Below are 15,005 nucleotides of genomic sequence, written 5' to 3' on the forward strand. Positions count from 1 at the left end.
CATGTCAACATTTATACTAGAAAGTTTCATGTGGAAATATCAAATCTATATGAAGATGAAACAATATTTAATATGTAATGGAGGTTAAATCTTTTGGGAACAGGTGTACGACTTCGTACCTTTCCAATCAGAACCCTGGTTCTGTGTAGCAAATTTTTCTATTTATTAAAAATCAAACTGTAAACTGCAACAACTAATTTGTAGGAGAAAAATTACATTGATTTATTTGATAGGTAACTGAGGATACACGTGTTGTGTAATGGAGGTTACAAGTAATGTCAGATCGGTAACTGAACTACTCCTGAGGCAGTATGTCATAAAAATATGTTTATAATAGAATGAGTTACATAATATATAAAACTATAGGCAGTCTGTAAACGTACATATCTTAATGAAAATTATTGTATGTTAGTAACAAAACATAACAAGACTTTGAAGATTACATATCAAATCATCGGTATAAAGAAAAGACAACATTATAAAGCATACAATATTTTATAACTGTTACTAAGTTCAGGATGTCAACTTGAGATCAATAGGAAATATTGTGCAGTGGATTTGGAAATTATGAAAATATGTATAAAATAAGATACAAGTTAATAACTGCACGTTACAGAGAGAAGACAAATGTGCAAAGAAAGTAGACAGTTACACTTGCACAAAATAACTAACAAATAATGGTAAAGTACATAATTTTTTTGAAGTTACTTGCTGCAAGATTGGGATACTCTTTCTTATTGTATCAAAAAGTTACTTTTCATACACACCAACTGGATAGGATTCTTACAGAACCCTGTTTCTTATAATCTTCACACTTTAAGGAGGTAGAATTTTGTCTTATTTGTTCATAGCTTACATACTTGCCATCATGTTCATCAATCTTAAATATTTTACTGTCACTTCCATACAATTTTAGAAATACCACCCAAACTTCATCATCGTCACAGCCAGTCCGACAGATACCTGCATACTTATATGAAACATTACTTTTAGTGCCAGCCTTGAAGTCAACCAGAACATATGTTCCTGGCTAAATATTTTGTGGTGCGAGATCAAATTCCAATATAGGTTTTTGCAACTGATGGCTCAGGAACATTAGAAGAACACTTTTGTGTGGTAGATAATGTGCTACTATCATCATCAGTGTAGACATCACTATACCTCAAACGCATTTGAGCTAATGTTTGTATGGTTGGTTGCCGAGTTGATCTCGAAGAAACCTGCATTTTTCTCAAGTTGGAAGTTGATGTCAGAGCAAGTAAAATATGATTTTCATCCAATTTCTCAAAGTGATGGAACTTCCTTAATCCAAGGATATCACTGACAAACACCGAACGTTTGTTCAGGAGTAGGGGAGCCGTTTCTTCAACATCAGCTTGGGATACTAAAAGCACACTGACAGTTTTAGACAAATTGACGGCATGGTCATAAAATTCTTGTGCAAAATTAATTTGTCTGGCTCTGGCCTTGACCGACATCCAAACAGTTCTTTTGATTTGACCTCCTATGGCTTCTACTGGACCTTTTCCATGTCCTGGTGCGAAGGTGTTCCGTTCCACTGATGTGACAGACAAGTCGTCTGCAAGATAACACATATTGAAGGCAGTAAATTTGCTCTTAAACCGAGCCGTATAGTTGTCTGAAAAAAATATAGATGTGATCCAGTTTCACCTAATTTGCTTGGAAGTCTGAAAAAAATGCTCTTCAAATATAACCATGCTGACTCTTTAGAATGAGATAAGTCATCACTGATAACAACATATGATGCTACTCTATGTTCATACCATATACAACATGTAAATAGGGTCACCTGTGACCAGTGTGCATTCTGCACCTCGTCTTGATGGACTAGGCGTAGTTTTTAGCATAGTCCACCTGCATAACTGCCTCACCTAACTTAGGTTATGTTGAATATAGTGTAACCAGTGGCGTATGCTGGGTTCAAAACCTGGGCTATCTCTTCTTATAATGTTCAAATGGGAGGCTTTTTTTCGTTCAGTTTCTGGGATTTTACTAATAATTATAAAAATATCACTGTTTCATTAATATAGAAACAATAAGGAAAACATTTCAAATATTTCATGGTTATTTATAAGATATAGAGGCCAATATTGTGAAATATTTATGTAGGCCTACGTGCGAGAATAAAATATACGCGTATAATAAGGAGTCCATCCCCATGTATAGAGCGAGCACAAGGAAAACAAACCTTGGACGAAAAATCCCCATGCAGCCTTTTCTTCTTCCGTTCAGCTCGGGCCATAAGGAATCATGGTCCACTCTCCCCCTCCCCTCCTTGAGGGAGTACAGTGCACAGGAGTCGCGGGTTTTATTCTATCGTTTTCTCCCGCGGTTGTTGTTTGAGAGTGAAGCATCAGTCACATTTGCTAGTCGATTATTTCCTGTATTTAATCTGGGCTTCGGCGGTAGCCTAGGTAGCCTAGAATATACGTGCCTGAGTGTAACATAGTAGTTTCCGTAACCAGATAGCTAAATAGTAATATTACAATTTCAGACATGTAACCTCCGTTACATCTTTTTAAAAGGAAATATTATATTTATAAATCTATTATTTTAGATCATACTTTACTTATGACTCCATTATTACTTTCTGAGGTTTTGGTGTAAATAACAAACCTATGTTCAATTTTACATGAATTAATCACTAATTTATGTAACGGACGTTACATCGTGTAATTTTTAATAAAATCTTAATAAGTTTGAAACAGCACGTGCCTTACAATTAATTATTACTATGTTGAAATCTACAACAGTGCTTCTTTATTTCTCACCTTAAGTATGTTTCTTCACTTCCTCCATTCAATTGTTACAAGCTATCTAACTTGCACATGTTTGAATGGAAACTCTGACATAGTGCCAACAGTTGCATTCAGTGATAAGAAACTGAAACAAAGAAGTACAATTAATGCAAACGTCAGTTGGTTTCTTAAAATATATGGATTATCAATTCTACTGTAGATATAAATATTCTTCAGATTTCATTGTCCATTTTCTCTTGAAATTCCTGCTTTTCATGGATTGGCTGATAAGCTATTGAGAAGTGCCTGTTATTCAATAGAAAACCTAAGAGGGGCATTCCACGAAAAGTACTCCATGTTAATAACAAAATGAATTAATATGGGAATTATTATTGTTTGTAATTGCATTTAGGTTTAAATGTTTGTGAATATTTTACTCCCATCTCATGTCTAGAACATTAAATTTTGCATGTGATATGGCACACACGTAACACTGGAATGCCCCAGGATGTCATAAGAATTTGATATTTACAACAAAATGTTTTGATGAGTTCAAATGTTTTAGCAATAAAAGTGTAAATAACACAGACAATCATTGAGCAACCAGACTATAGAAGAACAAAGATGACTGATTATGGCATGATCAGAGAACAACTTAAACATTTAAAAATAAATGTACTGTACCAAAAATCATACAAGCAACTTCATACATGTTTTCTTTTAAAAAATTATAAACTGATTTAAGTTTTTAAAAAGTTAATTCAAATTTTTAAAAAAAAAACATCAAAAATGATTTTTAATAATAAATATTATGATTTTTATTAAATCAAAAGAAGCCTTTAGTAGTACCTACTAGATAAATATTATTTATTTATATCATTATTTATAATCATGATATTCATCTTTTGAATGTATTTTAATAGCAGTTTGCTATCTGTGACTGGCTTTCAATAGTTTTTGAGAATTATAAGGTTTGTGTATATATACATTGGATACGTGAATATTGCATTTAGGATGTTAGTCAAATTAATGTTTACATCTATACATAAATTTAATTTGGCAGGATTCCTTGTTTGTATACCAACATATTTTTATTAGGATTAAGTATTACATTTTTTAATAGGCAAATATGAAGGTGATTTTTTTTAACTAAAAATATAAGTGGCAATTTTTTCCCTTACTGACTCCTTCTAGGATGATAATTGTTGTGAACATGAAACTAATATTCAGATATCTGTCATTAAGATAAGTCTTTGATAATTCAAATAGCTGGTTATGCTTTATATTCTCAAATTGGATATCTACAGAGCATTGCCTGACATTTGGTGTGAGACTCGGTGGCAAGCAGCCCAGCGTCAGCGCTTGTCTTTCCTGGTGAACGGGGTCCGCGACAGTCGCTAGAGTCAGCTATTAAAATTACAGTTTTCATATTATGTACTAACCTTGACTACAGAAGGTGTTGAAAATGATGTCCCTCTGCTGCAACACATTCCTGGCATCTCTGAAGGAAATTGGCATTTAAACGTGCAAGTTCGTCTACTATAATACAGTGGTCCCATGTGGAACGGGAACACCAGGAAATTTCGTTGCAAAACGTCGTTGCACTTCTCCACAATTCCTCTTTCCGAAGTAACACTCGACAAGATAAATCCTTTGTTGTAATGTAAACTTTTGTGGTGGCATATTAAGCCACAATCTTCAACACATGGACACGACACAATACAACTTCAGAGGGAGGATTATACTGGCGTCAGTCTGCAACGTCAACAGAAAGGGGAAGAGAGCGAAGGCAGGGAGAGCGAAAAAAAAACAAAAAAAAAAAGACTGTAGCGTGCGACTCTCGCTGACCCGTTCACCGGGAAAGACAATCGCTGATGCCGGGCTGCTTGCTGCCGAGTCTTGTAGCGAATGTCAGGGAATGCTCTATGGATATCTTGCCATATTTTTATCTTAATATTGACATTTGGATTATCCATATATTGTCACTACAGGTATATAGAGATGGGTACGATTTGAAGGGGAAGGGAGGATTCTTACCTCTGGTTATGAATGGCAGATCTCAACTTGAGATGACTATGTTATTAAATATATAGCTAATACAGAGTTCCAATTTACTTCATTTAATTTTAGAGTCCAATAGCTATGTATATATAAAAATTCACTATTGTTAAGCAATCTATGGCAAATGTGAACCATATTCAGTATCGTTTAAATGCCATGCTTGGGGAACTTTACCTTTACCATATATTGACAATGCAACATAACAAATTCTTGTTAAAATTAGTGCATATGTTTATGATGATTAACAGTGAAAGATGTCAATTTTCCTTACAAATCTAACATGAATAGTTTTATATGTGTATTTCGAATATGTATGTTTTAAAAATTAAATGTCACCAGAAATTTAAGTTAATGTTGCATACTTAAAAGTTACAGAGGACCAAATGTTGTCACCATATTTAGAATGTCACAAGTTTTGCCACCAAATATCACCCAAGAGGAGTAGGATAGAGATTGCAGATTTTTAACAGTAGTATGTTTTAAATAATACATAATATATTTACACTATTTTTATAACACAATGTAGATACAGTAGTATCACAAAGCTTGCGCTCCAGTCATGCCATCTTCATGTCATTTATCCTGCTCTCTGTTTTACTACTACACAGTCCATGTTGTTTCTCATTATTTGCACACATACAGATAAACTGAATAAGGGAAGGGAGCAATATTTACTACTTGCATCAGTTGCAATCCCCGCTTGACACACCTATTTGTTGTGACATTGTCACAGGAACTAGTACCATATTTTGTGCACCAAACAGGGGTGTCATAAATCTTGAAATTCTGGAAAAGTCGGAGAACTTTTCCCTTTCTTGAAATGTCAATGATTTGTTTTTGTGACAGTGCAATAAAAGTTGGCTTTTGAAGGAACAAAAAAGAACAAGAGGACAGGAAAGAAATTATAAATTGTTGTGGATAAAATATACTTCAGTTTGATATACTAAATATTACCAATAGTTACAGAAGAAATTGTATGTGAAATACTCTAGTTGAAGGGGTCATGTTTAGAACTACTTTCATATAGAAATTATTGGCTATATGTGTTTACCACTTTCTTGGGGTGCACTAATAAATTGCTTAATTTTACTATAATTATGTATTATTTGTAAGGGTACCAGGATCGGGGAGGTCGATATTTCCTGACTTTTTGGGATCCTGAACAGTCATGAAATTCCAAATTGTCGTGTTTAAAAGTGGTTAATTCTCAATGTTTTCTGCATGCTAAGTGTATGAAACTTCTCAGAAATTGTTAGTTTTTATTCCAAAAATGCAAAAAACAATAACTTAAAGGAGAATAGCATGTAGAATTCGAGATTTCCACAGTGTCGGGAAAGTTTGAACATTTGCCACCCTAAATATATATACCAGCATGGGACCTGGAAGCCATTCCACAAAATGTGTACCAGATTGCATTCCAACAGTTGAGGAAACACTGGGAGTGTTGTATTAATAGTGGAAGGAAGGATAAATCCAATTAAGTTATGTAATGAGTAAATAAAATTATTTTCAAGAAGTATGGTTTCTTTTGAACAGACCTCATATATCGTATAAACATCAGTTTGTTTAGCTTAAGGGATCGTTGATAGGCTATGACAGCCTTTGGCCACTCGCTTGCTAAAGCGAGAGGAACGTTTTAAGAGAAAAGGGGGTAGCCCTGAGGAGCTATGTCAACACTCGACCAAGCAAGGGGCTTACCTCATGAAATAAGAACTACACTCACGATTAAATTTAAACACTTTAATTGACTGGTCTGGCAGGGGTTTGAGAGAATGATAGACAAGGATTTAGGAACATTCGTTACCTATAGAACTTGTAGTAACGATCGACTCGCTGGTTCGTAGATGAAACACTGATGAAATTCTCCTGAAATAAAACTCCTTTCAGATAGCGTACTACTCCTCGCTGTAACTCCTTTAGCGCCGGTTGATAATCCGACTATAAGCTGGAGGCAACAACTATTCACGCCATAACTTTCTTAGTTCAACTGTTTGTACGAGGGTCATCCAGAAAATAAAGATAGTTTGGTTATACAAAATGAAAAACACAATATTTATTGGAAAAAACAATTCTGTTACATACCTGAAGCTTCCTTCACTTCTCTACATAATCACCTCCTACATTTAAACATTTGTCGTGTCTGGGCACAAGCTTCAGAATTCCCATGTTATACGCTTCTGCCGCCAGTTCATTAAGCCAGGTGGTCACTGCATTCTCAAACTCTACATCACTTCCAAAACGTTTACCTTGCACAAATTGTAGCTGAGATGTTGCGACACAATTTCACCAAGCAAGAACGAGAAACGTCTGGAAACACAATGTGCAATTCGTCGAGAGTTACGTGCCTGTCGCAAGATTCTGTTGTTCACTGTAGTCGTGAGGTCTTCTGTGATGAGTGATGGGCGTCCAGGTCGAGTTTCATCGTGCACATTTGTTCGTCCATTGTTGAACATTTCACACCATTTTCTCACATTTCTTTCGTTCATTACATTATCACCATACACTGCTTTCAGTTGCTGGTAAATTTCTGCCAGTTTCACCTTTTGAGCGTTCAGAAATCGAGTAACACTCCTTACCTCACAGTCTGCGGAATTTTCCATCACACAGTTCATTTTGACCACTCCAACTGCACAAGGACGACTTCTTGCAACCTCCACTCACAGTGTTATGAGCACAGCTGTTACAGAAGTCTGTTGACCCTGAAAAGAGAAAGGAGTGAGCTGCGCAACGGAAATGCACGAGCAGTCTTTTGTTTGAATGCAGTGACCACCTGGCTTAATGAACTGGTGACAAAAGAGTATAACATGGGAATTCTGAAGCTCATGCCCAGATACGACAAATGTTTAAATGTAGGAGGTAAGTGAAGGAAGGTTCAGGTATGTAACAGAATAGTTTTTTCCAATAAATATTGTGTTATTCATTTTGTATAACCAAATGGTCTTTATTTTCTGGATGACCCTCGTATAATTCTGAGGCTACGACTGTGCACACGATAGATTTCAGATACCGACTGGGGGAGAAATATTCTCTCAAGCTATTTAAATGAAATTCGAACTTTCAGCCGTTGAGAGACCGCGTTTCTTGATAACATCGCTTTCAGCGTAAAGCTGTGTTTGCATTATCTTTCCTGCGATCCCGGAAGAATTCGTATCAGCAGATTTTTACATTCGCTGAAGATCGCAGGTGTCATTTGCCTAAAAGAAGCTCTTTCCAGCTTCTTTCATACTTGGGGCCCTTTTTATGAGATGATTAGACTATCGGGCTATGACTCCCGGGGTCGTGGGTTCGAGTCATGCCTTTGGCATGATACGATATGATGTAATACAAGTTTCAGGAATTGTTAGTGAAATATTATGAATGTTAAACTCTAATTTACATATTTCCATGTCTGCTTATTTGCCAGAGGCCACCAAATTTCATGTTTCACATTCATAAATATGTGTGTATAAATATATCATATTTTTATTAATGTATTTTTTGTATGAAGTATGTTATTAATGTGTTTGTGAAAAGTACCTGTGTGCTGACTTGACTTTTTTTTATTTATAGGCAAATGGACTCAAATGCTGTACCTTAATAGCTGTAGAAGTGAAGCAAATTGCTTTTTAAACTGAACAGTGTGAAAATGCATGAATTATTCACCCAAGTTCTGAGCAAAAAAGATTTGTCAAAGGTAAGTGCTATTTTTTCTTTAGTCATTCCATATTTTATATAAATTCCAAGGTTTTAATTTTTAGTTTCAATCTGGATACCAACATTTTACACATCTACATGAGATTATTGTTTGACTCTGTTTTCATACATTGCATTTGATGTGGTGTGAAAAGATTGGATAGTTTTGAAAGTAACTGTAATCTGCTCCCACAAGAAATGCCCAACTTTGATTTTTGTGTGACATTCAACATTATTATCTTACTTTTCAAATGCATTCAGTTCTTGTTTGTATGTGTGCACACTTTTGTAATTTAAGAGCAGTACTATGTGCACATATTTGTTCCTACAGTAAATGATATTTGAGTATTTGTCGATTTTTTTCTGACCTTGGTTATTGTATACTGTATCAGGTTTATAAATTTAATATTTTTTATACATAGTTGTGTTCTTATTATTAATTCGGTTTTAATGTGCACTTTTATCTGTTAAGATTAAGATTCAGCTTTCTATAAGCTTTTTTGAAGCATTTTTCTCTTCAAGTTCATTAATTCTTTCTGCATAATAGACCCTAACCATACAATCCAAACACTTGTTCTCAGTCTAGCTGCATTGTTAATGTTGTCATCTCTTTTCTTTTTGTTTAGGCGGGAGACTTATTTTTAGTTGCAGACCAAGCTATTGTCAATGACTTGACGGAAGTGGTGAATACAATCTCAGGAATAACCAGTTTACCTGACTATTTAAGCAATGACAATGATCAGAGTGTTGTGGAAATTTGCATCACACGAGTCACATCTGCTATAAGGTAGGGTGGGAATTTCTTCTATGCACTCAATGTAAAAATATGTTACCTTCCTCTGTGCGGCAAGTATGTATGTAGTTATTTTTCCTTTGAATGTTTTATTTCAGGTTTCAACCACGCACTGTTTGTATTTAGTTATTTTATGCTGCTTTCCTACATCTGTAGGTTAATTGGGGTGATGAGGATAAAGAAACAAAAATACTGGGTGTAGGAACGTAAGATACTGTCCAGTACTTTCTGTTAACCACTCAGCCATAAAGGCTGCCTATTTTTGTTCTTTCTCTGCAAGGGTGCAGTTTTATATACTTCTCTTTGGCTTTTACCAAGGTACAATTGCGTTTCATAATAAAGTGTTTTACAGTGAAGGAATTACATTAGTACCCTGATTTTAACTCCAAATTTTACATTTATCCCAATAGAGCATAAAGTTAAAGTTTTCCTGTATTTAAATTCTGCTGCATTTAAAGTTTTTTCACTGTTGTTACCCTGAAGAGATACAATTGAGATTTCAATTGTATTGGCTTTGAAATGGTCTTATGTTGCTAAATGGTCAGCACTCTTGCCTTTGGTGCAGATAGTCCTGGGTTCAACTCACCAGTCGGATCGTGAGAACAATTGGGGAGCTAATTTAGAGCAATAACAAGGTAGAAAAGATAAAACTTTACCTCACGTCACCCAATAAAAAGCTGCTCGGCAGTCCTTGATTCTTAAAGGGCTGTATGTTTGTTGCCATACTAAAAGAAAGTCCACATTTTACAAAAAGCACTTGGTAGGACATCTGACTGGTAAGAAGATGACAGGTGAATTTGTGAGTGGGAATTTTACTGTGAATACTTAGCTCTGTACCTCAGCCAGTTACTCTCATGAATGACTACCGGATAGCAGTGATATGACCAATATCAAAAATATGTGGTCTTAAACCCAGAACATAGGGCACTGCACAGTGGCAACTTTTCTTTTGATTTTATTTCACAAAAATAAGGAATTTTTTTTATAAGAATACTAACAAGATGGAAGAATTGTCCCCCAAAATTTCTTCTAAGCGCCTCATGTCATGGCTCTACCATATGTGCTTGACAGTGTTTCTATACTTTTGATCACATTGTGTGTAATTGGATTAAAAGAGTTTTTACATTCTATTGGGTTGATAAATTTCATGTTCTTCCAGCAAAAGAGTGTGTCTGTTTACAGCTTACTTGTGTGTTCAATTTGTAGGGAAACAGGAACGATAGAACAACATGCAGAAGCATTAGTTGCACTGTTAGAATCTTGTTTAAATCACAACTTGAAGCCATCCTCCAAAGATGAAGATCCACCGCATGCCAAAATATCTTCCGACATAATTTCATGCCTTTTTCTGGTAAGTAAAGCATTTTCCTTCACTGTAATCGAGAATTCTTTTTATCAATTCTGAAGTAATTATTACTTAAACAAGTCACATCATTGTTTAAGTGGTTGAGAAAAAAAAAAGATGCTCATTTCCTTTTCATCCCAAGTTAATTGAAAAATAGAAGGAACATAACTCTCGCAATGTTGCAGCATTTTTACACTTTTGTTTTGGCACACACCTTTACTTCCTCAAGCTTCCACCACATCATGTTGCTTCTTTAGGAGATTGGGCAAGATTTGGGCTAAAATGATGAAAAGTATATTGTTAAAAGTTTAGAAATGTAGCCAAGAGTTAAAGTGAAGGTAGCAGTTGCCCTGTCACAGTAAGCATCCTTTCATATCTTGATGGCAAACTACTGACAAATCCACATGGTGTGGTGAAAGCTTGAAGAAGTAAAGGTACACTGGCGAACTTTAAAAATAGGTCTCCCTCCTCTTAGTTAGATTGGAAGGTAGTTGGAAACACTTCATTACTCCTGTATTGGATAAGAAAGTGGGGGAAGGCAGTTGCAGACAAGGCCATCACTACCCTATCCGCACGTAAACTTGTTTCCGGAAAGCTTTCTGTTGGAGTCTTGTCAGGCATGATCTGGGTAGTTTGTGGAAGAATTTTGTGTTCCTACCCCCCCCTCCTCTGTGTGTGTGTCGAAACCTGTTTCTTTTTAAGTTTGGCATATTTTTATTGCATCGACTAATTGCTGTTATGGCTAGGAATGAACCAGGTTAGCAATGGGCAAATAAAAAAGTATAAAAAATATGAAAATTCCTGGCATGAGTAGTTAGTAGTAGTAAAGGTTAGGTAAAGTTCCTCGTGCGTATAGCAACGTGCCATAAAGGCACATTTAGGGGATGCGGTAGTAGGGCACCGCATATTCTCGAGCTCATCCATTTTAGAGGGGATACGATCAGCACCATGCTCCAGCCACCTTTTTTCGCCAGGGTTGTAGTAGAAATGAGAAAATAGAAATGTTTTGCATTCTGCGTATGTGACAGTATTCTTTGGATATTGTCCCTGAAGTATCTGTTAACATCCTAACCAGCAGTTATTTTCTGGATAAACTAGTTGAAGGCCGCGAGTGGTTCCTGAGAAGTAAAAACATATCACAGAATGCGCAATAGTTTAGCTCACGTTTCTTGGAAGGAGGGGGGGGGGGAGAATGATATACAAATTTATTCTACGAATGCTTACATCATTGTGACCATGGAGTGTATTTTGTAGACTATTCGAGGATCTGGCGTCTAGACACAAGTCCAGTATAATGGTCTGTGGAGTTTGGGCTGTGTTCTACGTTTCTGATTGCCTTTCACAAATTTCATCTTAACACACCTTTCATCCTTATCTATGTGATTACTCAAAAGTGAAAGAAAAGCGAAGTAAAATAAATAAATCAATTGGTCATTGTGTCCCTGCATTTTTCAATATTTCTTCCTGATCGAAAATTAATGTTTCACCGATGTAATGCATCACTATAGTCAAGTGAATTATTATTTTCCGTCATCATAGTGTGCTTAATCATTCCTTAAAGCATAGACTTTAATGCTGTTGTGCTTAGTGTAAACGATCTTAACTGTGTGGAAGTTTTTATGTAGGCAAAAAAATGGTTAAGAGTAAATCCCAATTGATTGTTAGAAATTTAAAATATTATAACTCTGACATGACGCATATTAACTGATTTTAGTTCTCTGTCAAGAAACGATTTCTCCTAACTAAAAAGGATTCCGGCCTCCGTGGTAGAGTGGTTAACACAGCTTGCTTAAACACCGCCTTCATTGTGTTCATTCGGTGTTCATTGTGAGTGTCCCTTCATCAATTTCATCGCTCATCCTCATCGTCGCGTTTAGCCAAAAGTGGCAGAAAAGTGAAGTAAAATAAACCAAATCAAACATAAATAAGAAGCTGAAGGGAAAAATATTCCATTACCAAAAATAAAATATATAAAATACAGTAATTACTTTGTTGACACTGCAGTTTTTTTTTTGCCAGTGTGTAGCTGTCTTAGGGTCGTATGCTTGAATTAGCTGACCTCAAAATATACAAAGAGTGAACGATTAATGGAAATGGGGATGCACATTTCTATTACTTTAATAAGCGTTCAGTCGTAAATCATGTGGACACAGTGTGATTTTCATGCAAGGAAGGGTTCCTGGGACATCAACTAGGTCGACATTTACTTATAACGTTACGAGGGTACGGATTTCTCTCAACAAGTGCAACAAATGTTTATGATCATGGAAATTATATATACAATTTGTTTGAGTAACGTCGTTTTCTACCTCTTGAAATTAATGGTGACTGGAGATGAAAAGACACACGTGGCAGATTGTAACGTGCTTTGAAGACAGAGGTCTTAAGTTCGAACCATGATTAAGACATGTTTGCCCCATCACATCCATGTTATCAATTGGTCAATCATTCTCATCGCCACGGATTAACCAAGAGGCAAAAAGGCAACGTAATATATCCTAAATAGAAAAAAATACAGAAAAGGGGCAAGGAAATGCACATATCGTGTGGAGTCGAGGTTGTGTGTTTCAAGACGGAAATGTGTAACTATTATCGCAAGAGCACGTTAAATTATATTAGGGCAGAACCATATATCACACAATACAGGTGAATTTGTTGTAGGTTGACGTGAATTGTTAATCTGCCTAAAGTCTTAAAATACTCTAATATCAGGTTTTTTGTTTCACTTATTATTTCAATTTTGAGGGTCTTCATGACCGAGTGCTTTGCATACTGCTCTATGAAACCGGAGACTCTATGTTCGATTGATTGATTTGCTTTATTGTACTTCGCTTCTTGTGCCACTTTTGGCTAAGTTGCAAGTATGGGGAGGCCTCCCCGATGGTGCAGTGTTTGCATGTCGCTTTGTTATCAAGGGTTCCCGGTGGAGGCACATAGTGGTTCGGATCCCACTTTAAGCTGTAGGTCCAGTCCCGATTAGCCTTAAAGTGGAATTCAAACACAAACTCAATCAAATATGGGGATGAGTGACGATATGATGAAATTGATAAATGGACACTCACAAGTCAATGCCCAGGCCAGGATTCGAAAGCGGGACACCTGGCATCGTAGCACGATGTGATAACCACTCTGCCACTGGGGCCGGCATCTATTTTCGAAGCTTGGGTAATATTTAAGAGCTTATTGTGTTCGTTTATATTTCTGGTCACTCCAACATTCGTCCTTATCGTTGAAAGTAAACAAGAGGGATATAATATGGTCGTAAAAATAGCAAAGTTACCACTTTTTACTTTTTATATTTGTTTTAGAGCTAATGACAAAAGAGAGAAAAGAAACGAAAAAATGAACAACCTATTTTCATTCATGAAGGAAATAAATTGCCAGTTCAGAACCTGATTTCTTGAGAGCTCAAAATGGACAACAAATATTTCTTCCGAGGCCAAATGACCACAGAAAGAAACGCTGTGCTAATTCCTTGATGACTCATGGTTAACATTTCTCTTGTGTGTGGTGTTCACGACTAACAGTTGTGCAGCTCTTCCTTATCTTGGATAGAGTTTCGGCATTGACGCTACCGTATCAATCCCTAAGGATTGATATGCTACAGTGTTTCCAATTCAATATCGGTTTTTGTTTTAGTTTTTTCGTAAAAGGTGAGGCCTCAGTGAGGCCTTACTAAATATTTACACTGTACATGGGCATTCCATGCCAAATCAACCACGGTCTGAACCTTGACATCTCAGAAATTGATAATTTCAGTAAAGTTGACGAAAACTGCCAAATTTCAGATTTTTTCGGCTCTTAGTTTTTGAGTTATTGACTTTCAAAAAAGCAAAAATCCCAAAATTTGGCAAAATTTTGAAATCTTTAAACAGCTGTTGATCAAAAACTATTTGACCTAGAGAGCTCATTCTCTTCTGTTTTTAATGAGCTGTAATTTGAAATGCAACATGACTGTGGTATTTGAATTTTGTAATTTTTTAAAAACTTGAAAGTTTTTTTGAAAATCTCAAAAACAGCATTTTTAATTTTTTTGGTGCAAAATTTAATAATGGGATGGCAATGAGTTCTATGGGAAAATTTTTTTTGTATTTTAATGTGTGCAAAATTTGCTAAATTTGTTGGCTTCCATGTTAAAACCATAACTTAAGTTGTTGAATGGTTGATGTTGAAGTCTTCATATTAGTCTATTTTATAATTTTTGGACGACAAATAATATGAAAATTTGTAATGTTTATCACTTTTAATATCTGAGGGGTAGCAACTGATAGTGGGTAATCTTGAATGCATTATCAATTTTCCAAGTTCCAAGGTCACCTCATATCACTGTAATCAATCAAGAAATGCAGCTAGTTATTCCTCTTGAGACTTGTTC

General features: G+C 35.7%; 1 protein-coding gene across 1 annotated transcript in view; it reads left to right on the top strand.

The window, feature by feature from the left end:
- melt (ventricular zone expressed PH domain-containing protein melted) overlaps window positions 1–15,005 on the top strand; it is a 62,521-nt gene that overhangs the window by 6,324 nt on the left and 41,192 nt on the right. Inside the window, exons 2-4 of the mRNA XM_083137996.1 lie at window positions 8,370–8,493; window positions 9,119–9,279; window positions 10,492–10,636. Coding sequence (XP_082994122.1) covers window positions 8,446–8,493; window positions 9,119–9,279; window positions 10,492–10,636 — 354 coding nt within the window. The 5' untranslated portion in view covers window positions 8,370–8,445. The remainder of the gene's footprint in view (window positions 1–8,369; window positions 8,494–9,118; window positions 9,280–10,491; window positions 10,637–15,005) is intronic.

The sequence above is a fragment of the Lepisma saccharinum genome, chromosome 16 (assembly GCF_977018435.1).
Source record: "Lepisma saccharinum chromosome 16, izLepSacc3.1, whole genome shotgun sequence".
NCBI classification, from domain to species: Eukaryota; Metazoa; Arthropoda; class Insecta; order Zygentoma; family Lepismatidae; genus Lepisma; species Lepisma saccharinum.